Genomic DNA, 25,304 nt, shown 5'->3' with positions numbered 1-25,304 from the left:
CTTCAATAATGTTTCAACCGGACAATTCTTTTGTCTTTAGAAATGAAAAGGAACGCAGCTAACTCTCACGGCCGCACGCCTGACTTACCTCATGGCATTCTGCCAAACCTCTGACTCAAACAGCTCTTATTCTCTCACCCTTCACAGTAGAAGTCTGAAACAAGGTTCTAAAGACTGTTGACATCTAGTGGAAGCCTTAGGAAGTGCAATATGACTCCATAGACACTGTATATTGGATAGGCAATGACTTGAAAAACTACAAACCTCAGATTTCCCACTTCCTGGTTGGATTTTTTCTCAGGTTTTTGCCTGCCATATGAGTTCTGTTATACTCACAGACATCATTCAAACAGTTTTAGAAACTTCAGAGTGTTTTCTATCCGAATCTAATTATGTGCATATTCTAGCTTCTGGGCCTGAGTAGCAGGCAGTTTACTCTGGGCACTTTGAGTTTTGAGTAAACGTCCTTGTCTGGTCTGATAGGCAACTTGGCTACACTTACCTTCATAGTTGAAAAGGTAACTGGAGACAAAGTTTGAAACCTTTTTCCAACTTGGAGGTCGGTGCTTTGCTAATTATCTTGGCCAGACGATGTACATCTGTCACTGTTACCTTTGGCAGCTCTTCAAGCACCTTGTGTAAAACAGTGGCATGGTAAGTAGGGGCGGTTGACTAATTGCTAGCCACCTTACTAGTTGGCACGTTAATAGCTAGCTAAACGAGACGAAAAAAGACACAGAACACAATAATCGAATTACAAAAATCACTAACTGAACAGATAAACACAATTTTCAACAATAATCATTTTTTTAAAAGCTATAGAAATATGATTATATTAATATACTGAGGTAATGATAAAACGAGCGACTTCGAGGCTAGGATGGCTACTATCAGGCTGACAGGACGTGATTGGGACAGGAAGCTATGTATCGGGTAGGAAGTTGAGCAGAAGTGGGCGTTGCTACGTTGTTTAAAAGATCTATTGGCCCAGCGTGGTCAGGCGCCTTTTCCCCGCAGACTCCAACATGGCACGAGGACCGAAGAAGCATCTGAAGCGCGTTGCAGCGCCCAAGCATTGGATGCTTGACTAGCTCACCGGAGTGTTCGCTCCTCGTCCCTTCACTGGTCCCCACAAGCTGAGGGAGTGCCTGCCCCTCATAATCTTCCTCAGGAACCGTCTGAAGTACGCCCTGACCGGAGATGAGGTCAAGAAGATTTGCATGCAAAGGTTCATCAAGATCGACGGCAAAGTCCGCACTGATATCACCTACCCTGCTGGCTTCATGGATGTGATCAGTATTGAGAAGACTGGAGAGCACTTCCGTCTGATCTACGATGTGAAGGGACGTTTCACTGTTCACCGCATCACTGCTGAGGAGGCCCAGTACAAGCTGTATAAGGTGAAGAAGAACCTGATGGGTACCAAGGGAGTCCCCGCACTGGTGACCCATGACGCCCGCACCATCCGCTACCCAGACCCCCTCATCAAGGTCAACGACACAGTCCGCATCGACCTCGCCAAGATCACAGAACACATCAAGTTCGTGGTGACTGGCGGTGCCAATTTGGGGCGGATTGGTATCATCACTAACCGGGAAAGGCACCCTGGCTCGTTTGAGGTGGTTCACGTCAAAGACAGCGCTGGAAACATCTTCGCCACCAAGGCTGGGAAACATCTTCATCATTGGCAAGGGCAACAAGCCGTGGGTGTCCCTGCCCCGTGGAAAGGGTATCCGCCTCACAATCGCTGAGGAGCGGGACAAGAGAATCGCTGCCAGGGCTGGCAGCAGCTAAATCCTATATGTAGGTCTAGGCATCCTGGCTTTGAAATAAAAAACATGTTATTTACAAAAACAAAACTAAAAACTTAAAAAAGTGGTCGGGGTTAGGCCGGGGTAGACCACCATTGTAAATAAGAATGCGTTCTTAACTGACTTGCCTGGTTAAATAAAATATATATGATTGGTCATTGCCTAGCAGTCGCCGCTGGTGATTTGCATAAAGCTGGGAAATGTTTAACTTTTTCACGCCACGTTCGCGCCGTCCAATGGTCCACTGTCCTCTCAGCTTCCCTTCCACTGAAAATGAATGGAAAGCGGTGTTTCACCGCGCGTGTCACATTTGTATTTTTTACCGCGCGTGTCACACCTTGTGCAGTGCACACGGCGTAATGACGAGGCGGTGAGGCGGTGGAAGCGTTGCTGAGTGCCTATTGGCTTGGGAGAGTCCTCGAAGGAATATTTCTGTTCGCTGCAAGCGGGAGTTCCTTTTTTCTAGAACCTGATCAAGTGTCGCACAATAACTACGTTGGCACTAAAGGTCTTAACAGGTAAGCGAAACAATTGAAAGTTAATAAACCGTGGTCACATGTCAGTTCATATTGTCTTCAAGATGTGTATATAAATAGTTATATTAAATATGAAATAACATTTCAGTCCATGAAATGCATTAGTTGTGCTTAAAAATGATAGTATTTACTTAGAAGTGTTTATCTATCAACTAGATTTTCGGTACTTCCTGGACACGTCGGCGTAGCAGTCAGAAATCTCAGTTTACCTAAAGAGTAAATTCGTATTGAATTAGCAATGGAGACATTATACGGTGTACCTTTCGCTGTGTTGGAATGTCCCAATATAAAACTCAAAAAGCCATCATGGCTGCACATGCCGTCGGCTATGACAGTCTATGCGATCGTTATTGTATCGTACTTTCTCATCACTGGAGGTAAGTTGTCGAACACTGCAGCGTCGTTAGCTGTCTAGCCAGTTTAACTAGGTAGCTGTAACCGATGGGTTTTATAAAGCCTCGATACAGGATTTGTCTAATGTTTAAAGTTACACCCGGCTTCTAAATAGCTAACGTTGGGTACATGTATTGCCTACTAAAATATGATTAAACGTCTTATTCACCCATCACACGTATTTATGCAGTCAGACCTATTCAGTCAGACCTATTCAATCGGCTAATCAGTGTTGGGCCGAGTACGGAGAAGTTAGCTAATTTCTTAGCTAGCTAGTACTTGTTAGGTGTGTAACTGTTCACCAAACCCACGGTTCAGTACATATTGTGGTTTTGGGGTCACGGCTCGTTTACGGTATAGCGGAAAAAATGAATTCCAACAGTTATTGTAATACGTTTTTGTTTATTTGGCAAAATAAGCTAAATTAAAAACAGTTTGACACAATTCACAATGATCTTGGCATTGTCTGTTATGACAGGGTTTGTTATAGGGTGTGTAAGTAAATTCAATCTGGAGTGCCAGAGTGCGCTCTCGGTGTAAATTCAGACCGTTGTCAGATCTTCCGTTACTAAATTCAGAGTTCAGAGCGCACACGGAACCTCTGGCCTAGGAGTAGGGTTGATTCGTGCGTTCTGACCTCAACGGCAGTCAAGCACCCAAACTAAGGTTTGCAAGCTATTTACAGACGCAAATTAGATAATCTCACTCTGACCATTTTACTCGACCTAGCAGAACTGGTTAGGGTGTTTTAATGTTATCCAGAGCGTCGGTGACTGTAACTGTGCTGCTGGCAACAATTCAATTACAATTTTTTTGCGTCTTTTACTGACATATTCACCGTTTTGAACGGGTGTTGAGCGTATGTAAATTATTAGTTATGCTGTGCTCTGAAATCGGAGTAGATAGCCAGAGTGAATTTATGAACGCATCCCATAGAGTACCACCGCATGAGTCATATTACCCATAAAACCTAGCGGTCAAACAGGGAAATGGTTCCAATTGTTTTTTCACCATACATTTTTTCCCATAGGGAAGTGTTTAAAAACACTTAAAATAAGGGCTGTGTTTTGTGTAGGCTTACCCTGCAATGATGTGTTACTGACTCGAGTCATGATTTGTTTTTCTAAGTCACTCATTCATTTTAGTTATTTGTTTGACCTGCTGGTGCTTGCCGTAATATATCCTACAGCATGGCTGAGTTCAGTATGTTCTGGAACGTTTCATTGAACAGAAATGGTGCTGAACTGTACTGCCCTGCCCACTTCACTGTTGCTCCGAGCAGAGGAAACTGCAGTTCTGAAATACATCAACAGTGCGAAGACTTCTGCCTGAAGCCCATACACGCCGCAGTGTACATGTTGGGGCCCAAGTATGCTGGCATGAGCATCCTGTCTGGTGCAGAGATCAACAAGGCCTAGGGTGACATCACTACCGTGTCGCGCCGCCTGGGTGAGGGCAAGGTTCTTGGCAGTCTGGCGAAATACACTTCCAAGCAAGGGCTTTGGGATGGAGATGCAATATGGCAGTCGTGCCAACATCTCATCAACCACCTGGTGGAAGGGTCTTGTAGATTTGAGGCTCTTACCCTTGTTGCCTCCTTCATCCTCCTTCATCCCACCAACATCAGCCTCCTCCAGCGCAACTGGTCCTTGTTTGGGAACACACACACACCAAAGCCCGCAACAGGCTGACAATACAAGGGTTGAAAAATTTGTGGCCATCCGGGCAAATTTGAGGCTTTTTGAGCCTGACAAAGAGCCATCCTCAACAAGGTTGGAAAGTGACAGTGAAGATGAGGCCTCAGGGTCTGATGTTCAAGGGGTGGACATTGAGGAAGTCCAGGGAGAACACATGGAAGCCTGAGAGAAAGACAACCAAAGCTTTAGTTTCTAGACTATAATTTTACAGATGTATGTTGAAAAGGTTTTTGGGAGATGCGATGGCTCATTCAATATTCCCTTTGTTTTGTTGTTCAGTGAAATCATCCCATGTGAAAAAATGAAAAATGAAAAGAACAAAAGAACGCATGTATTTTTTCGTTGTATTATCTTTTACCAGATCTAATGTGTTATATTCTCCTACATTAAATTCACATTTCCACACTTCAAAGTGTTTCCTTTAAATGGTATCAAGAATATGAGCTACAGGCAGTTTAAAAAATTTATATATATTTCACCTTTATTTAACCAGGTAGGCCAGTTGAGAACAAGTTCTCATTTACAACTGCGACCTGGCCAAGATAAAGCAAAGTTAACTTGGCTTTCGAAGAACTTAGAAAGGCAGGGCAGGATTTTTTACCTTTATTGGATGGGTTTGGGTCTAGAGTGTGTCCCCCTTTGAAGAGGGGGATGACCGCGGCAGCTTTCCAATCTTTGGGGTTCTCAGATGATACGAAAGAGGTTAAACAGGCTAGTAATGGGGGTTGCAACAATTGCGGCGGATAATTTTAGAAAGGGGGTCCAGATTTTGCAACTCTTTCAGAACATCAGCTATCTGGATTTGGTTGAAGGAGAAATGGGGGAGGCTTAGGCAAGTTGCTGTGGGTGGTGCTGAGCTATTGACCGGTGTAGTGGTAGCCAGGTGGAAAGCATGGCCAGCCGTAGAAAAATGCTTGGGGGGTAGGGTTCCTAGGGACATCCCAAGGAACCCGGATAGCACAGACCATGAGAAAAGTCGCAAGAATTTGCACATTCCGAAATAAAGATCAGGTCACGAATTAGAAGCCACTCGCTTAAAATAAATAAGCATTCTGTTGACATCTGACTCCAGTGTCATGTTTCTTAACTCTATGTATGACATTTCAGATTTAGATATGATAATTTTTCAGTAGGTAGAGGTAGTGAACCACACTATACATAGTGTAACGACCCTGGGTTTATAAGCGCGGAAATCGACTCTGCCGCACGAGCATGCTTTTGCGGCACAGTCGATAGCGCGCCGGACCTCGGGCTAGAAGGTCGAGGGTTCGAGACCTGCTCCCTGCCTGTTTCATTACAATACAAGAGTATGTGGACACCTTCAAATTAGGTGATTCGGCTATTTCAGCCACAGGTATACAATCGCCATAGCCAAACATTGGCTGTAGAATGGCCTTACTGAAGAGCTCAGTGACTTTCAGCGTGGCACCGTCATAGGATGCCACCTTTCCAACAAGTCAGTTCATCAAATTTCTGCCCTACTAGAGCTGGCCCGCCACCTGTAAGTGCTGTTATTGTGAAGTGGAAACATCTTGGAGCAACAAAGGCTCAGCCGTGAAGTGGGAGGCCACACAAGCTCCACTGAACACGACCGCCAAGTGCTGTAGCACTAAATGACAGCTAAGTGCTGTAGGGGGGACCAACTCCATGTTAAATGCCTGTGATTTTTGAATGAGATGATTGACTAGCAGTTGTCCCCATACTTTTGGTCATGTAGTGTATGTTTTCAAAGTAACTTTAGTTAAACCTTTAAGTGACATTGACGTTATTGTTAGCAGCTTGGTAAACGCTATTTTCAGAGTAGCTTTCACAAAACTGTGGCTAATAAAGTGTTTTTATTTATTTATTAGCCGATTGAGAAGGCTAACATGTAGCAAACTACTAAGCCAGCTCAGCTGGTATGGGCTAGCTTTGCACCCTCCTTCACACTTACACATGGCATTTACCATCCCAATTCATATTATTATGCCAGTGCATAACTATTGATTTTCCTTCTTGCTACTAGCTAGTTGGCTAACTGATTTCCTCGTGTCTCCCATCTGCAGGCATCATCTACGATGTCATTGTGGAACCACCTAGTGTGGGGTCAATGACCGATGAACATGGACACCAGCGGCCTGTCGCCTTTTTGGCATACAGGTAAGTACGCAGCCCCTTTCCTTGCCCATTCATGTACAGTAGACTAATGCTAGTGCCTATCTGCCTTGCGGGGGGAATATGTTAAGAGGCCTGGCGCTGTGTCTGAATGTTAATACGCCTTGCTTGCGTTAGTTTTGGAAACATTTCTAAATTTTCATATCGGCGCAATTTCTTTATTTTTTATATGAAAGATACCCTTACTGTACCTAGTTTTGGCACAGTTGCAAGTGGCTGTGTTTTGAATAACACATTCTTCCAGCCGACGTACAATACTTCCTACCCAGTTGCACTCTAATGGATATTGCCCTGTGCAACTGTGCTGAGACGACGTACAAAAAGTGTTTCGGTTCTATTTGAAAAATGATTTCTTGCCTATATGAAAGTTCAGTTCCAAATGTTTCCAAAACCGCATTGCAAGGATTATTCAAGTTTCTAAATGTTAAAACAGAGCGTTGGGACTGTAGTACACATTGGGCCAGCTGTGGTCCATACGTTCGACTGAGAACCCTTCAACTGTTATCCCCCCCTCGAGAGCTAACACTTCCCAAGTGTATGCTGTTTCTGCATTGTCAATGCCTGGGGCTATTATTTACTCCATTCATTATCTGCATTGTATTGCACAAATTTGAGAGGGGTAGTCACATAACCATCTTATTTTTTCTCTTTCCTATGAAGAGTGAATGGCCAATACATCATGGAAGGGTTGGCCTCCAGTTTCCTCTTCACCATGGGAGGCTTGGGCTTCATAATCCTGGATCGCTCGAATGCCCCAAACATCCCCAAACTCAACCGCTTCCTTCTGTTGTTCATCGGTTTTGTCAGTGTCCTGCTCAGCTTCTTCATGGCCAGAGTGTTCATGAGAATGAAACTGCCGTAAGTCTACTCTCTTGTGAAGATTTCCAATCGTGCCTCCAACCTAAAACACATGACACTCTGTGGGGTGGGGAGAAATTTGCTACTTTTATGACGGACAGCGCAACACTTCCCCACCCTACTGCTCCCATTTAAAACCATTAAGTTGCTGTGTTTTTACACATTTGTTTGTCTGGTTTAAAGGGGACCTAATCATCAACACAAGTAACACTCTTGATAGTAACAGATAGTAACACATTTTATTGGTCACATACACATGGTTAGCAGATATTATTGCGAGTGTAGCAAAATGCTTGTTCTTCTAGTTCCGACAGTGCAGCAATATCGAACAAGCCATATCTAACAGTTCCACAACAATGCCTAATACACACATCTTAGGTAAAGGAATGGAATAAGAATATATAAATATATGGATGAGTAATTTCAGTGCGGCATAGGCTAAGATGCAATGGATAGTATAGAATAAGGTATAAATATATGAGATGAGTAATGCAAGATATGTAAACACTAAAGTGACTAGTGATCCATTTATTAAAGTGGCCAATGATTTCAAGTCTGTATGTAGGCAGCAGCCTCTGTGCTAGTGATGGCTATTTAATAGTGTGATGGCCTTGAGATAGAAGCTGTTTTTCAGTCTCTCGGTTCCAGCGTTGATGCACCTATACTGACCTCGCCTTCTGGATGGTAGCGGGGTGAACAGGCAGTGGCTCTGATGGTTGTTGTCCTTGACAATCTTTTTGGCCATTGTGTGCTGTAAGGGTCCTGGAGGGCAGGTAGTTTGCCACCGGTGATGCGTTGTGCAGATAGCACCACCCTCTGGAGAGCCCTGCGGTTGTGGGCAGTTACTGTACCAGGCGGTGATACAGCCCGACATGATGCTCTCATTGGTGCATCTGTAAAAGCTTGTGAGGGTTTTAGGTAACAAGACACATTTCTTCAGCCTCCTGAGGTTGAACTGTCTGTGTGGGTGGACCATTTCAGTTTGTCAGTGAACCGAGACTGATCTCGAGGGGACCCCCGTCCCCGCTGAGAAAAATAAAGTCATAATAAAATAATTCCATTCCCCCCCAGCTGCGTCTATTGACAGTTGTCACAGTGACATGAACATTCTATTGAAATGGTTACTTGCATAGTGGAGTCTTTTGTTGAGACATGCAGCTAGCTAGCTGAACCATAATCCCAATTCAAAACATTACTACCCTGAATGAATCTGCAGGTAGCTAACTAACCAGGTCCAATGTTAGCTAGCTAACATTAGGCTATAACTAGCAATGCAAATGGCTCTGAGATATGAATAATATTACTACACAGATCATACGCATAACGTTAGCTAGCTAACAGCACAATTTAACTTAAAATTTTAAGTGACTTTCTGACTAAATTAGAAACGTGTAATATCTGAAAATGTAGCTAGTTAGACTATCTTACCCATATACATGGATGGACGTTTCTCCCTCTGTCATGGATGCCGTTAATTAGGGTTAGGGGAGGTTAGAGCATGGTTAGAGCATTGGGCCAGTAACTGAAAGGTTGCTGGATCGAATCCCTGAGCTGACAATGTAAAAATCTGTCGTTCTGCCCCTGAACAAGGCAGTTGTTTCAGGAAAACTAGGTGTATGTCGCGCATCACTACTTCTCAGGAGAGCAATTTGAACACATTTTTTTTATTTTATCAAAATGCATTTTTTGGCAGAAATGCCTTCTGGAACACTGTTCCTTGGCCGTCATTGTAAATAAGAATTTGTTCTTAACTGGTTCAAATAAAATAAAAAATGGGTTAGGGTTAGTTTGAAGATGTAATCCGGAGACAGGTGTTTTATACAACAGCCTTTTGTGTTGTCTTTTCGACTCTGTCCGCAAATTCGCTACCAAACGCCAGAATTTTCTCCATCTCCTTAGCTAATTTCAAAACTCGGTCCTCCGGAGAGTGGAGAGCAACACTTATGCAGTTCTACTGCGTGATATATCTTTAAAAAAAAAGCTGTGTTAGAAAGAATTACCGACACATACTGACCAGCTCATGTTATAGACAGAAGCGTGCCACATGGCAGACCAATCTGAACTCGTCTCTCGGCATGTCCAGCCCACTCATTATCGCAGCCAATCATGGATAGGGGGAAGGTTGCTGACTTTTTCGTAATTTAACAATTGTATTCATATTTACAGATGGCATACAAGTTTGTTAAGGCACATGAAAATGTTTACATGTTCCAGAAGGCATTTCTGCCAAAAAAATGCATTTTGATATAATACAATATTTTAGTTCAAATTGCTCTCCTGAGAAGTTGTGATGCGTGACATACACCTAGTTTCCTGAAATGAGTCACATATAAGGTCCTACAGTTGACAATGCATGTCAGAGCAAAAACCAGGAATTGTCCTTAGACAAGAGACAGGATTTTGTGGAGGCACAGATCTGGGGAAGGGTAGCAAAATATTTCTGCAGTATTGAAGGTCCCCAAGAACACAGTGGCCTCCACTCTTAAATGGAAGAAGTTTGGAACCACCAAGACTCTTCCTAGAGCTGGTTGCCTGGCCAAACTGAGCAATCGGGAGAAGGGCCTTAGTCAGGGAGGTGACCAAGAACCCGATGGTTACTCTGACAGAACTCTAGAATTCCTTTGTGGAGATGAGAGAACCTTCCAGAAGTACAACCATTTCTGCAGCATCAGGCCTTAATGGTAGAATGGCCAGACTGAAGCCACTCCTCAGTAAAAGGCCCGCTTGGAGTTTTCCAAAAGGCACCTAAATACTCTGACCATGGGAAACAAGATTCTCTGGTCTGATGAAACCAAGATTGAACTCTTTGGCCTGAATGCCAAGCATCACGTCTGGAAGAAACCTGGCACCATCTCTACGGTTAAGAATGGTAGTGGAAGCTTCATGCTGTTTGTCAGCAGCAGGGATTGGGAGATTAGTCTGGATCGAGAAAAAAATCAACGGAGCAAAGTACAAAGAGATCCTTGATGAAATCCTGCTCCAGAGCGCTGAGGACCTCAGACTGGCGCGAAGGTTCACTTTCCAACAGGACAACGACCCTAAGCACACAGCCAAGACAACGCAGAAGTGGCTTTGGGACAAGTCTCAATGTCCTTGAGTGGCCCAGCCAGAGCCCGGACTTGAACCCCATCAAACATCTCTGGAGAGACCTGAAAATAGCTGTTTAGCGACACTCCCCATCCAACCTGACAGAGCTTGAGAGGATCTTCTGAGAAGAATGGGAGAAACTCCCCAAATACAGCTGTGCCAAGCTTGTAGCGTCATGCACTGTATGCTCAAGTGTGCTGCCCCCCTCATTGCTGGCTAAGTAACCCATATATTGCTTCCCTGGATAGAGTCATGGATATGTTTTGGATGATTCTGAAGGCCTACTGCAACATGTACCATGTTTTAATTTCCTCACAATAAATTTGATTAGTAATACAGTTATAGTAAATGAAACAGTCCTATAATAGCTTATTTTTACAAAGTAAAATGTAAAAGAATGATATCAACCCCCAAAGCGTTTGGTCAAATTATTTGCTGCTGACAAATAGGCAAAACACAAACTCATTACACTATTGCCTTTCTAAATTAAATCTACCTCTTCACCCTCATTCAGTTAGGCCTAATTTAAATTAAATTGTGAAGTAAGGTGCACAATTTATCATCCATACAGTGAGAAGAGAGAGACGCATTAGCGCCTGGCTGGGTACCAACGTCTTACAGCACATTGGGTTAGTTTGAAGATAGGTACGAAAAAAAGGTAAAGGCTCTAAATACTTTTATGTTAGTGATTTAAAATTTCTGACAAATGAGCAGAGGAAAGTAAACTTAGCAAAAAGTCATGGAAGGAGCAGGGCATAATTTTATTATTATTATTTCTTTGTATTTATCAAACATCAGCAGCTGTTTGCCTATGGCGGTTTGAGTGTTAGATGCCGTTTATCATAGCGCCCTTCATTTTTCACAGGAGACAGTTTTACTACTCATCACTACGTTCTTTACCAAAAGGTTGGTTGGACCTCTTTAATGTCATGTAGATCACGTCATTACATCAGTGCTGCTCCATAAGCATGTTTGTTTATTCCATGTGTGACTGTTGTTTGTGTCGCTTTGCTTTATCTTGGCCAGGTCGCAGTTCTCAACTAGCCTACCTGGTTAAATAAATAAAATGTAAAAAATTCAGACCCTTTACTCAGTACTTTGCTGAAGCACCATTAGCAGCATTTTATAGCCTCGGATCTTCTAGGGTATGACGCTACAAGCTTGGCTCACCTGTAATTGGGGAGTTTCTTCCATTTCTCTGCAGATCCTCTCAAGCTCAGGTTGGATGGGGAGCGTTGCTGCACGGCTATTTTCAGGTCTCCAGAGATGTTCAAATGGGTTTAAGTCCGGGCTCTGGTTTGACCTCTCAAGGACATTCAGAGACTTGTCCTGAAGTCATTCCTGCGTTGTCTTGGCTGTGTCCTTAGAGTTGTCCTGTTGGAAGGTTAACCTTCACCCAAGTCTGAGGTCCTAAAGATCTCTCTGTACTTTGCTCCGTTCATCTTTCCCTCGATCCTGACTAGTCTCCTAGTCCCTGCAACTGACAAACATCCCCACAGCATGATGCTGCCACCAACATGCATCACCGTAGGGAAGGTGCCAGGTTTCCTCCAGATGTGACACTTGGCATTCAGGCCAACCATTATTCGTGGTTCCGAACTTCCATTTTAAGGATGATGGAGGCCACTGTGTTCTTGGGGACCTTCAATGCTGCAGACATTTTGTGGTACCCTTCCCCAGATCTGTGCCTCGACACAATCAAGTCTCGGAGCTCTACGGACAATACCTTCGACCTCGTGGCTTGGTTTTTGCTCTGACGTGCACTGTCAACTGTGGGACTTTATATAGACGTGTGTCTTTTCAAATCATGTCCAATCAGTTGAATTTACCACAGGTGGACTCAAAGTTGTAGAAACATCAAGGATGATCAATTGAAACAGGATGCACCTGAACAAAATTTATATTCTCATAGCTAAAAAATGTCTAAATCTGTTCGCTTTGTCATTATGGGGTATTGTGTATAGATTGAGTAAACATTTCCATCCATTTTAGAATAAGGTTGTAATATAATGTAGAAAAAGGGAAGGGGTCTGAATACTTTCCGAATGCACTGTATATGGAAAAATACATGTTTAAACATTTCAACCAATCAATTGGTCATTGGTCGAGAGAACAGATGTGGGGACAGCCCTAGTCTGTTTGTTTATTTATTTATACTTGTTTTTGTATTGTGCTGGGCTAATTTAAAAAATGACTTCCATGTTTGAATAAAGGTAAATACAATATATACATTTTTTTACATCTTTAAATCAGAAGTGGTAGTAGACGGTGGGAAAAGTACCCAATTGTCATAATTGAGTAAAAGTAAAGATGCCTTAATAGAAAATGACATAAGTAAAAGTGAGGCACCCAGTAAAATACTATTTGAGTACAAGTCTAAACGTATTTGGTTTTAAATATACTTAAATATCATAAGTGAATGTAATTGATAAAATATTCTTAAGTATCAAAAAGTAGAAGTGTAAATCATTGCTAATTCCTTATAGTAAGCAAACCAGACGGCGCAATATTGATGATTTTTTTTTAAATTTATTTGCTGCTTGCCAGGGGCACACTCCAACACTCGCATCATTTACAAACGAAGCATTTGTTTAGTGAGTCCGTCAGATCAGACACGGTAGGGATGACCAGGGATGTTCTCTTGATAAGTGTATGAATTGGACCCTTTTCCTGTCCTGCTAAGCATTCAAAATGTAATGAACTCTTGGCTGTCGGAAATGTATGGAGTAAAAAGTACATTATTTAATTGAGGAATGTAGTCAAGAAAAAGTACTTTAAAGTATTTTTAACTAAGTACTTTACACCACTAGTAGTAGACCCCCCCCCCCCCCCCTCCCAAAAAAATGCAGCCTTGCTCATACCCAACTATTTGAAATACCGTAGGCTACTAAAATCATTCTAAAAGGCACAATTATGCACTTTAGCCAGGCTTTAGGACCATGCGGATAGGAAGGCTGTTTGTCCAAAACCCAAACATCAATCTCAACTATCCTATCAAAGAGTTGCTTGTTGTGACAATTAGGTCAGCTTTAGAGCAAATCCAGCGCATCTTTTGTAGAGCATTGGTTCAGAGGTGGAAGATGGCTGTAGATGGCTAGGTAACTGCTGTTTGTTTTCACTTGAAATTAACGAATTGCTGTATGATGCATTTGTAGAATGTTTGGTCCCCTATCGACTGACATGACTCTTCCAGTCATAACAGTTGCCGACCCCTGGTTTAACCCCACCAAAACTCCAAATATGCTTGTTTTACACCATTGTTTATAGTTCCATTTTAAACACTGTATAGCTTCAAAACATGTTTAAAACTATTATGTTGATATCATGGATGGTTAGTCCTTGCATCCATAGCTCTGTCTGAATAGAAGTGGTTACATTTTTACCACCCCATCCCTAAGCTGTTTACTCAAAGGTGGCGAGGTGACCTCTTTGTTGTGGTTTGAACTGCAGATTGCCACCATAATCGCATCGTTCTTCAACTGGTCATTCAGTACAGAACCGCTTCCATTCAAATAAATGTTGAACACTGTACTGAACACACCCCTGTCTTTGAATGTTTTGTAAAGCCCTGCAGGACAACCCTCTTTTGAAATTTGTTGTAATCAACAACAAAAAAATTGCATACACATATTTAGCAGATGTTATTGCGGGTATAGCGAAATGCTTTTGTTCTTAGCTCCAACAGTGCAGTAATATCTAACAATACACACATCTAAAAGTAAAAGAAAGGAAATTAAGAAATCTATAAATATTAGGATGAGCAATGTTGGAGTCCGGATTATAGTCCCCACTTGGGACACCCGAGAGTGGCGCAGCGGTCTAAGGCACTGCATCTCAGTGCTTGAAGCGTCACTACAGACATCCTGGTTCGAATCCAGGCTGTATCACAACCGGCCGTGATTGGGAGTGCCATAGGGCGGCGCACAATTGGCCCAGCGTCGTACGGGTTTGGCTGTCATTGTAAATAAGAATTTGTTCTTAAGACTTGCCTAGTTTTTAAATAAAGGTTAAATTAAAAAAGTGTTAAAATATACAGTATATAAATGTGTGTGATGGGATGTATGGACACTATGTGGATAAAATATTTAGAATATCTGTAGGATAGAATAGTGTAAATATATACAAAAATAGTTGAATTGGATGGCATTGACTAGAATACAGAATTTACATATGAAATGAGAAAAACAGTATGTAAACAATATAGAAAATTACCAGTGTTCCATTATTAAAGTGGCCACTGATTCTATGTACATAGGGCAGCAGCCTCTAAGGTGCAGGGTTGAGTAGCCGAGTGGTAGCCTGCTAGTGACAGTGACTAAGTTCAGGGCAGGGTACTGGGTGGAGGCTGGCTAGTGATGGCTATTTAAGTCTGATGGCCTTGAGATTGAAAAACAGCTTCTGTCTCTCGATCCCAGCTTTGATGCACTGGTACTGACCTTGCCTTCTGGATGATAGCGGGGTGAACAGGCCGTGGCTCGGGTGGTTGATGTCTTTTGATCTTTTTGGTCTTCCTGTGACAGCTGGTGCTGTCGGTGTCCTGGAGGGCAGGCAGTGTGTGTTGGGAAGACCGCACCACCCACTGTAGAGCCCTGCAGTTGCTAGCGGTGCAGTTTCTGTACCAGGCGGTGAAACATCCCCCGTCCAGGCACTCAGTGGTGTTGTGCCATCAAAACTAGAGCTGTCATTTACGTTGTGAGTTGCGTTAGCAGAATGTGATGCTCATATTTATGGTCTATGATATCAGTCAGCTCTTTACCTGAACTGCAGACAAATGTGTCAAGTGTTGTGTATTTTCACTGTACCTATGTTGGAAGCCGACTCTAATCTGTCTCTACCTTTCCTTTTATATTTCTCCTCAGTGGGTACCTCATGGGTTGAAGATGGACACAACACATTACGAAGACAGAATGGCGAAGGACTGCCAAAGGTTTAAGCTTCGATTGATTTAAGCTGGCCTAAAACATTATGATAAGAGATTTAAATTGCAAATGAAGAATTGACAGTAACATTTGTCCCTGGCAATAAGCCTTTGACCATGTTTGAGTGATGTATTAAATGTCACAATGTGCATCTCAATAGTCAAGAGGCTTCCTATCCTTGTCTCCTTTCCTTCCACTTAAATGGTGCGATGGAATTCCCTTACAGGCTGTATTGCTAACCTGTCTTCAGTTCAGTAATGCAGATGGCGAGAATATGTGGAGACAAAGCCACTATAGACCATTGAGATGCACCCATTGGAAGGAGGGACACTTTCTTGATTATAAATCTGAATAAGCAGTAAATTTGTGGGTTGTTGGGGTTATTGATAAGTAATGTTTTGTAGACCATTCTACCTTCCTAAATGCCTTCCAACATCTCATTTAGTGTGTCTATTAGGAACTTAAATAAATGTTATTTCCAGAAAGCTTGTCATTCTCTAATCACATTTTTTATAATATACTAGTAATATCCTTCTTACTTAAATGGATTCTTCGGTACTTTTGTAATCTTTATAACCAGTAGTTCTGAAAGTAGGGCTCACAAGCCAAAAGTGGACACCAAAAATTGCACACTACCCATTGCTCTGCTGTGTGCGCATCTTGCTAGCTGTCAGTCATATGGCGAGGGGCTGAAGCTACTTGGTGAACTCAAATTTCTATTGGGCTGGCCCACGTAGGGGAAAATGTAGGGAAAATCGCGCAGCACAGCTTCCAGAAAAACCTTTAAACTAGGAATGTTGTGGCTAATTGAGAAGTTCATAATTCTCGGGTTAAAGTTATCCGTCACTGCGACAGATTTCCATCATATGGATGAATCATTTCACTCCAGGTTACACTTGCATGTCTAAAACCAGACAAAATATTTATCAATTATAATGGAGCTATACATTTTCAAATTACTGCCCTTTTTAATGGCTGGCAAATTGATCATGACAGACAAATTGGTCATTTAAAAATCGGTCATTCGAGGCCTCCTGAGTGGCACAGCGGTCTAAGGCACAGATCCCAGGCTGGCCGTGACCAGGAGTCCCATAGGGCGCGCACAATTGGACTGTGTGAGGCTACCTGCCCCTCCCCCTCCAAGGTATAGGTTACTGTAGCTTACTGACAACGTGTGATTTAGAAGTTAGGGAGTGTCACGCCTTCTCCCGCTCCAGCACTTGACTGCTGGTTTACTAACATCAGTCTTGGCAACCCATCATTACGCACACCTAGACACTCCCCTGATTACTTCCCCTTATCTAGTACTCTGTAGCCTCACTCATCAGGCAGTATTGGTTCTGTTTTCTTGTACAGACACTTCTTCTTTTGTATCTCTTCATGTTTGTTATTATTAAACTCACCATCTGCTGCCTGACTCCCTGCATCTCTGTTAGAGACAAATTTTTAATTGGAGAAGAATGGATTAACTTTTTCAATGCTAGTTAAAGGAGACTATAGTTAGGTTTCACATTGGAGTCGCATCTCGCGCCCCACACTTCTCTCCATAGTGACTGGCAGCACAGTGTTTGTCTTTCATTATGATTAAACCATGCTGTCATGGCAAAATACCATTTCCTCTTAACAACTTTCCTATGAAGATTAAATTGTTACCCGCAAGCTGTTCTATCCTCACTGATATAGTCATTTTAATGTTGATCTAAATGTTTAAAAAATATATATAAATATTTCAGAGGTATAAAATGAACTGAAAGGAACGATATAAACCGGTAAAAAAAAAATGGGGTTCAAACCGGTAAATTTTTTGGATTCGAACCGATTCAGAACTTTCTTGCTGGTTGGAACAGTGGAACGGAACTAATAAACAAATGGCTCTGTTCAGAACGAAATGATTGGAAAATTATTTGGGTTCCCCCTGATTTATAAATATTTTTTTATACATTATTTTAACAGAAGTTGACTGAGAACACATTCTCATTTACAGCAACAACCTGGGGAATAGTTACAGGGGAGAGGACGGGGGATGAATAAGCCAATTGTATGCTGAGGATGATTACTGTAGGTGGCCATGATGGTATGAGGGCAAGATTGGGAATTTAACCAGGACACCGGGTTTAACACCCCAATTCTTACGATAAGTGCCATGGGATCGTTAGTGACCACAGAGAGTGAGGACACCTGTTTAACGTCCCATCTGAAAGACTGCACCCTAATCACTGCCCTGGGGCATTAGGATATTTTGTGGGCCTCCAACACCACTTACAGCAGCATCTGTTGTTTGGTCTCCCATCCAGGGACCAATCCTGCTTAGCTTCAGAGGCAAGCCAGCAGTGGGATGCAGGGTGGTAAAATTGTAAATGTGCATTATACAACAATCTCCCTTAATGTGTATGATATATAGTGAAATAAGGATTGGTGTGTTCAAATACACTCAATTAGTATTTGGTAGCATTGCCTTTTAATTGTTTAACTTGGGTCAAATGTTTTGGCTAGCCTTCCACAAGCTTCCCACAATACGTTGCGTGAATGTTGGCCCATTCCTCCTGACAGAGCTGGTGTAACTGAGTCATGTTTGTAGGCCTCCTTGCTCGCACACGCTTTTTCACTTCTGCCAACAAATTTTCTATGGGATTGAGGTCAGGGCTTTGTGATGGCCACTCCAATACCTTGACTTGGTTGTCCTTAAGCCATTTTGCCACAACTTTGAAAGTGTGCTTGGGGTCATTGTCCATTTGGAAGACCCTTTTGCGACCAAGCTTTAACTTCCTGACTGATGTCTTGATGTTGCTTCAATATATCCACATGATTTTCCTGCCTCATGAAGCCATCTATTTTGTGAAGTGCACCAGTCCCTCCTGCAGCAAAGCACCTCCACAACATGATGCTGCCACCCACGTGCTTCACGGTTGGGATGGTGTTCTTCGGCTTGCAAGCCTCCCCCTTTTTACTCCAAACATAATGATGGTCATCATGGCCAAACAGTTCTATTTGTGTTTCATCAGACCAGAGAAAATTTCTCCAAAAAGTATGATCTTTGTCCCCATGTGCAGTTGCAAACCGTAGTCTGGCTTTTTTATGGCTGTTTTGGAGCAGTGGCTTCTTCCTTGCTGAGCGGCCTTTCAGGTTATGTTGATATAGGACTCATTTTACTGTGGATATTGATACTTTTGTACCTGTTTCCTCTAGCATCTTCACAGGGTCCTTTTGCTGCTGTTCTGGGATTGATTTGCACTTTTCGCACCCAAGTGCGTTCATCTCTAGGAGACAGAACGCGTCTTCTTCCTGAGCGGTATGACGGCTGCGTGGTCCCATGGTGTTAATACTTGCGTACTATTGTTTGCACAGATGAACGTGGTACCTTCAGGCGTTTGGAAATTGCTCCCAAGGATGAACCAAACTTGCGGAGGTCTACAATTTTTGGCTTATTCCTTTAGATTTTCCCATGATGTCAAGCACCCCGCTCCTCCGCTCTCTCCACTGGCTTCCAGTTGAAGCTCGCATCCGTTACAAGACCATGGTGCTTGCCTACGGAGCTGTGAGGGGAACGGCACCTCCGTACCTTCAGGCTCTGATCAGGCCCTACACCCAAACAAGGGCACTGCGTTCATCCACCTCTGGCCTGCTCGCCTCCCTACCTCTGAGGAAGTACAGTTCCCGCTCAGCCCAGTCAAAACTGTTCGCTGCTCTGGCACCCCAATGGTGGAACAAACTCCCTCACGACGCCAGGTCAGCGGAGTCAATCACCACCTTCCGGAGACACCTGAAACCCCACCTCTTTAAGGAATACCTAGGATAGGATAAAGTAATCCTTCTAACCCCCCCCCCCCCTTAAAAGAGTTAGATGTAAAGTGGTTGTTCCACTGGATATCATAAGGTGAATGCACCAATTTGTAAGTCGCTCTGGATAAGAGCGTCTGCTAAATGACTTAAATGTAAAAAAAAATGTAAGCAAAGAGGCACTGAGTTTGAAGGTAGGCCTTGAAATACATCCACAGGTACACCTCCAATTGACACAAATTATGTCAATTAGCCTATCAGAAGCTTCTAAAGCCATGACATAATTTTCTGGAATTTTCCAAGCTGTTTAAAGGCACAGTCAACTTAGTTTATGTAAACTTCTGACCCACTGGAATTGTGATACAGTGAATTATAAGTGAAATAATCTGTCTGTAAACAATTGTTGGAAAAATTACTTGTGTCATGGACAAAGTAGATGTCCTAACCGACTTGCCAAAACTATAGTTTGTTAACAAGAAATCTGTGGAGTGGTTGAAACACTTAGGTTGGAGTCATTAAAACTAGTTTATGTAAACTTCCGACTTCAACTGTATGCATGTGTATATAATATAAACTCAGCAAAAAAAGAAACGTCCCTTTTCCAGGACCCTGTCTTTCAAAGATAATTTGTAAAAATCCACACAGATCTTCATTGTAAAGCGTTTAAACACTGTTTCCCATGCTTGTTCAATGAACCATCTCAATGCTGTGTTACAGGGAAGACATCCTCTTCCCTCATGTTGTACCCTTCCTGCAGCATGACAATGTCACCAGCCATACTGCTCTTTCTGTGTGTGATTTCCTGCAAGACAGGAATGTCAGTGTTCTGCCATGGCCAGGGAAAAGCCCGGATCTCAATCCCATTGAGCACGTCTGGGACCTGTTGGATCGGAGGGTGAGGTGCTAGGGCCATTCCCCCCAGAAATGTCTTGGAACTTGCAGGTGCCTTGGTGGAAGAATGGGGTAACATCTCACAGCAAGAACTGGCAAATCTGGTGCAGTCCATGAGGAGATGCACTGCAGTACTTAATGCAGCTGGTGGTCACAGCAGATACTGACTGTTACTTTTGATTTTGAACCCCCCTTTGTTCAGGGACACATTATTCCATTTCTGTTAGTCACATGTCTGTGGAACTTGTTCAGTTCATACAAATATTTTGTTTATTATAAATTTGCTGAAAATAAACGCAGTTGACAGTGAGAGGATGTTTTTTTATTTTTTTATTCATATATACTCGTACAGAAATCTGTGACTTAAGGATGTATGGCGAAAAACCTACATTCACTAAAGGTAGTCTTAATTTTCAGCAGCAAATCATATCACTCATATCTGTATGTGGTATTTGTTGTAGTACGAATAAAATTCACAGTGGAAAACATTAAAGCTACAAAACAATATCTAAAGTGTATCAGCATCTCTGTTCAGAGATTAGAATCATACAGTACCAGTCAAATGTTTGGACACACCAACCCATTCTAGGGTTTTAATTTATTTTGACAATTTTCTACATCGTAGAAATAGTAAAGACATCAAAACTATGAAATAACACATATGGAATCGTGTGGTAACCAAAACAGTGTTAAATCAAAGTATACTTTATATTTGATATTTTTCATAGTAGCCACCCTTTACATTGATGACAGCTTTGCACACTTGGCATTCTCTCAACCAGCTTCATGAGGTAGTCACCTGCAATGCTTTTCCAACAGTCTTGAAGGAGTTCCCACTTGCTGAGCACTTGTTGGCTGCTTTTACTTCTCTGCAGTCCAACTCATCCGAAACCATCTCAATTGGGTTGAGGTCGGGAGCCAAGGTGGGTTCAAGGTGGGAGCCACACATTCGGAGATCATCCATTCACCTACTTTGCTTCTCACAAAGACACGGCGGTTGGAACCAAAAATCTTAAATTTGGACTCATCAGACCAAAGGACAGATTTCGTGTCCATTGCTCGTGTTTCTTGGCACAAGCAAGTCTGTTCTTCTTATTGGTGTCCTTTAGTAGTGGTTTCTTTGCAGCAATTCGACCACAAATGCCTGATTCACGCAGTCTCCCCAGAACAGTTGATATTGAGATGCGTCTATTACTTGATCTCTGTGAAGCATTTATTTGGGCTGCAATCTGAGGTGCAGGTAATTGCAGATTTCTAAGGCTGGTAACTAATGAACTTATCCTCTGCAGCAGAGGTAACTCTGGGTCTTCTTTTCTTGTGGCGGTCCTCATGAGAGCCAGTTTCATCATAGCGCGTGATGGTTTTTGCAATTGCACTTGAAGAAACGTTCAAAGTTCTTGACATTTTCTGGATTTACTGACCTTTATGTCTTCAAGTAATGATGGACTGTCTTGCCATAATATCGACTTATCCCTATTTGGTATACCATTCCTTCCTTGTCACAACACAACTGATTGGCTCAAACGCAATAAGAGGTAAAGAAATTCCACATTAACTTTTAACAAGGCACACCTGTTAATTGAAATGCATCCCAAGTGACTACCTCATGAAGCTGGTTGAGAGAATGCCAAGCGTGTGCAAAGCTGTCAAGGCAAAATCTTATTTTGATTTGTTTAACACTTTTTTGGTTACTACATGATTCCATATGTGTTATTTCATAGTTTTGATGTCTTCACGATGTAGAAAAAAATAAAAATGAAGTAGGTGTGTCCAAACTTTTCACTGGTATTGTGTTTTTCCCCCTATATATTATTTTTTTCTCTGTAATTTTCTCTGTTTAAGGTGTTTTGATTTTTTATTATTTGAACACACCATTGAAAATGAGACCCTGGTCTAAATGTGGGTTCTCTGTATAAATAAAGTATTACCAAAGCTTATACAATGTGTGGTAATATTGAATCCAAACTGAATTCATGCTAGTGAAAGTGTGAATTCTGTTTGGAGATCCAGGCATGTAGAAATAAGTGCATGGAGATGATACACTTTGGCTGGATGTCCAAAAGGTGGTGCTCTTTCCCTATCACAGCTCAAATTGAGAGCAGCGCATGGGGGCAGTAGATCTGTGTAGAACTTGCCACTAATATAAACACAGATCTAGAAACCGATTTCCCTGCACACAATCGTAGGTGCCAGCCAGTAAATTCTGTGAACAACCACAATGATGTGTATCAATAAAAACAAGCAGTGGTGTTACATTGACTACTATTTTCTCTATACAGAAAAAGTAACAGTTCAACAACACACAAGATCTAGGCCTGGTATTTGATGACATACCCATTAAAATAAGTGACTTGGAGTGCATTTACCACAAGAAGGGGAAAACTATAGACCTGTGTCTATTTTGAGTGTGTTGTTTAAAGTGCTAGAAACAGTAATTTATGATCAGATACTGTTGAAGTTGGAAGTTTACATACACTTGGGTTGGAGTCATTAAAACTCATTTTTCAGCCACTCCACAAATTTCTTGTTAACAAACTATAGTTTTGGAAAGTCGGTTAGGACTTTGTGCATGACATAAGTAATTATTCCAACAATTGTTTACGGACAGATTATTTCACTTATAATTCACTGTATCACAATTCCAGTGGGTCAGAAGTTTACATACACTAAATTGACTGTGACTTTACACAGCTTGGAAAATTCCAGAAAATGATGTAATGGCTTTAGAAGCTTCTGATAGGCTAATTGACATCATTTGAGTCAATTGGAGATGTGGATGTATTTCAAGGCCTACCTTCAAACTCAGTGCCTCTTTGCTTGACATCATGGGAAAATCTAAAGAAATCAGCCAAGACCTCAAAAAAATAATTGTAGACCTCCACAAGTCTGGTTCATCATTGGGAGCAATTTCCAAACGCCTGAAGGTACCACGTTCATCTGTGCAAACAATAGTACGCAAGTATAAACACCATGGGACCACACAGCCGTCATACCGCTCAGAAAGGAGATGCGTTCTGTCTCCTAGAGATGAACGTACTTTGGTGCGAAAAGTGCAAATCATTCTCAGAACAACAGCAAAGGACCTTGTGAAGATGCTGGAGGAAACCGGTACAAAAGTATCTATATCCACAGTAAAACGAGTCCTATATCGACATAACCTGAAAGGCCGCTCAGCAAGGAAGAAGCCACTGCTCCGAAACCGCCATAAAAAACCCCGACTACGGTTTGCAACTGCACATGGGGACAAAGATTGTACCTTTTGGAGAAATGTCCTCTGGTCTGATGATTGATTTGCACTTTTCGCATTCTGGGATTGATTTGCACTTTTCGCACCAAAGTACGTTCATCTCTAGGAGACAGAATGCGTCTCCTTCCTGAGCAGTATGACAGCTGCATGGTCCCATGGTGTTTATACTTGTTTGTACAGATGAACGTGGTACCTTCAGGCATTTGGAAATTGCTCCCAAGGATGAACCAGACTTGTGGAGGTCTACAATTTTTTTTCTTGGCTGATTTCTTTTGATTTTCCCATGATGTCAAGCAAAGAGGCACTGAGTTTGAAGGTAGGCCTTGAAATACATCCACAGGTACACCTCCAATTGACTCAAATTATGTCAATTAGCTTAACAGAAACTTCTAAAGCCATGACATAATTTTCTGGAATTTTCCAAGCTGTTTAAAGGCACAGTCAACTTAGTGTATATAAACTTCTGACCCACTGGAATTGTGATACAGTGAAATAATCTGTCTGTAAACAATTGTTGGAAAAATTATTTGTGTCATGCACAAAGTAGATGTCCTAACCAACTTGCCAAAACTATAGTTTGTTAACAAGAAATGTGTGGAGTGGTTGAAAAACAAGTTTTAATGATTCCAACCTAAGTGTATGTTAACTTCCGACTTCAACTGTAGTTATTTTTACTATATTCTACATTGTAGAATAATAGTGAAGACATCAACACTATGAAATAACACATATTGAATCATGTAGCAACCAAAAAAGTGTTAAACAAATCAAAATATATTTTATATTCTTCAAAGTAGCCACCCTTTGCCTTGATGACAGCTTTGCACACTTCTGGCTAATTGAGGTAAAACAGTAATTCTGCTCATACATTATACATGTATGAACTACACATTGACACATCCAGCCCAAAGCAGGAAGTTTAAAAAAGACTAACTAGTTGCTAAAGTTCTGGAGCATGTCTTTAAAGAGAGATGTGTATCTATCTCTCTTTACACTACACAAGTATCTCTCCTGGACCTAGTTTGTCATCAAAGTAATGTAGTGCAAAGAGGCCCTAAATGCGATGTATCACATCACTAAACAGAGTCATCTAGGACTGGGCCATGGTGTTTCTGGTCATTTTGCAGAAGGCTGACCTGGGCTGTCATAGGAACATTTCATTTACAGTCTGTAAGAACTTATAAAATATACAAAAGTGGGAACAAAACAGAACCTTGGGAGAATCTGTGTTAGTGGTGCACTTGGCTGAACAACAGTGACCCACCTTAACCTATTGTACCATTAGTAACCGTTTTTATGATGGTTATAAAATCAAGAAAGTATGTATTCATAAATACAGTATCTATTGTATTACCTTTTTATGTTATTACTGCACATAGGGATAATAATTGTCTTTAATATAATGTAATAATTATCCTTGCAAATGTGTTCACCAAAGACAAAAACAATATTTTAGGACAAATGTCCCCTACACTTCAGTGTTGCATTGACCAAACTTTAGCAATATTGGGCAATAGGAACCTGATGAACCTTAAAACTTGCTGAGTCTCAAATAGCCCCGTCCCTTTTAATAGCCAGCCAATGTCACACATTTCAGCAAATAAACACCTGTTTCAGATTAACACTGGATCTAAAGGTTACCATGAATTGTTTACGAGGTTTAATATTTGATTTGTTACATTAAATAATTCAGTAAATACTCAAATATTATGGCAATCATCCATTTTTATCGGCTGTAAGACACTGCTAGCGCTGAGAACTGCTAGCTAACTGGCAAGCACAAAAACTATTTTGGGAGTACAGACCACTAGAAATTGGCAGATCACCCTCTAGTAGTGAAAGTACGAACTGCCGGAAAGGCACAGTCGGAGGTCAATGATTATCCTGTCAAAGAAAAGTTGTATTTTATTTTATACAGGCATAGTAAGACAAAA

General features: G+C 41.8%; 1 protein-coding gene and 1 pseudogene across 1 annotated transcript; both read left to right on the top strand.

Annotated features, from left to right (window-relative positions):
* The first annotated feature begins 999 nt into the window (after positions 1–999).
* LOC139561282 (small ribosomal subunit protein eS4-like) lies at positions 1,000–1,847 on the top strand (annotated as a pseudogene).
* A 481-nt stretch (positions 1,848–2,328) lies between these two features.
* On the top strand, positions 2,329–15,940 carry LOC139561914 (oligosaccharyltransferase complex subunit ostc-like). Its single transcript, XM_071379337.1, has 4 exons — positions 2,329–2,724; positions 6,483–6,576; positions 7,252–7,449; positions 15,396–15,940. Exons 1-4 carry the CDS (start codon positions 2,586–2,588, stop codon positions 15,412–15,414), a joined length of 450 nt encoding a protein of 149 aa, XP_071235438.1. The 5' UTR covers positions 2,329–2,585; the 3' UTR covers positions 15,415–15,940.
* The last annotated feature ends 9,364 nt before the right edge of the window (positions 15,941–25,304 follow it).

Source organism: Salvelinus alpinus, chromosome 31 (genome assembly GCF_045679555.1).
Source record: "Salvelinus alpinus chromosome 31, SLU_Salpinus.1, whole genome shotgun sequence".
Lineage (NCBI taxonomy): Eukaryota > Metazoa > Chordata > Actinopteri > Salmoniformes > Salmonidae > Salvelinus > Salvelinus alpinus.
This window is presented reverse-complemented; position numbering and strand designations above follow the sequence as displayed.

Bases quoted from the DNA above. Each gene is read 5' to 3' on its own strand.
- LOC139561914 (XM_071379337.1), top strand. From the start codon at position 2,586: ATGGAGACATTATACGGTGTACCTTTCGCTGTGTTGGAATGTCCCAAT. The intron at 2,725-6,482 runs GTAAGTTGTCGA...TCCCATCTGCAG, and splicing joins GTACTTTCTCATCACTGGAG to GCATCATCTACGATGTCATT. The intron at 6,577-7,251 runs GTAAGTACGCAG...TTTCCTATGAAG, and splicing joins GTCGCCTTTTTGGCATACAG to AGTGAATGGCCAATACATCA.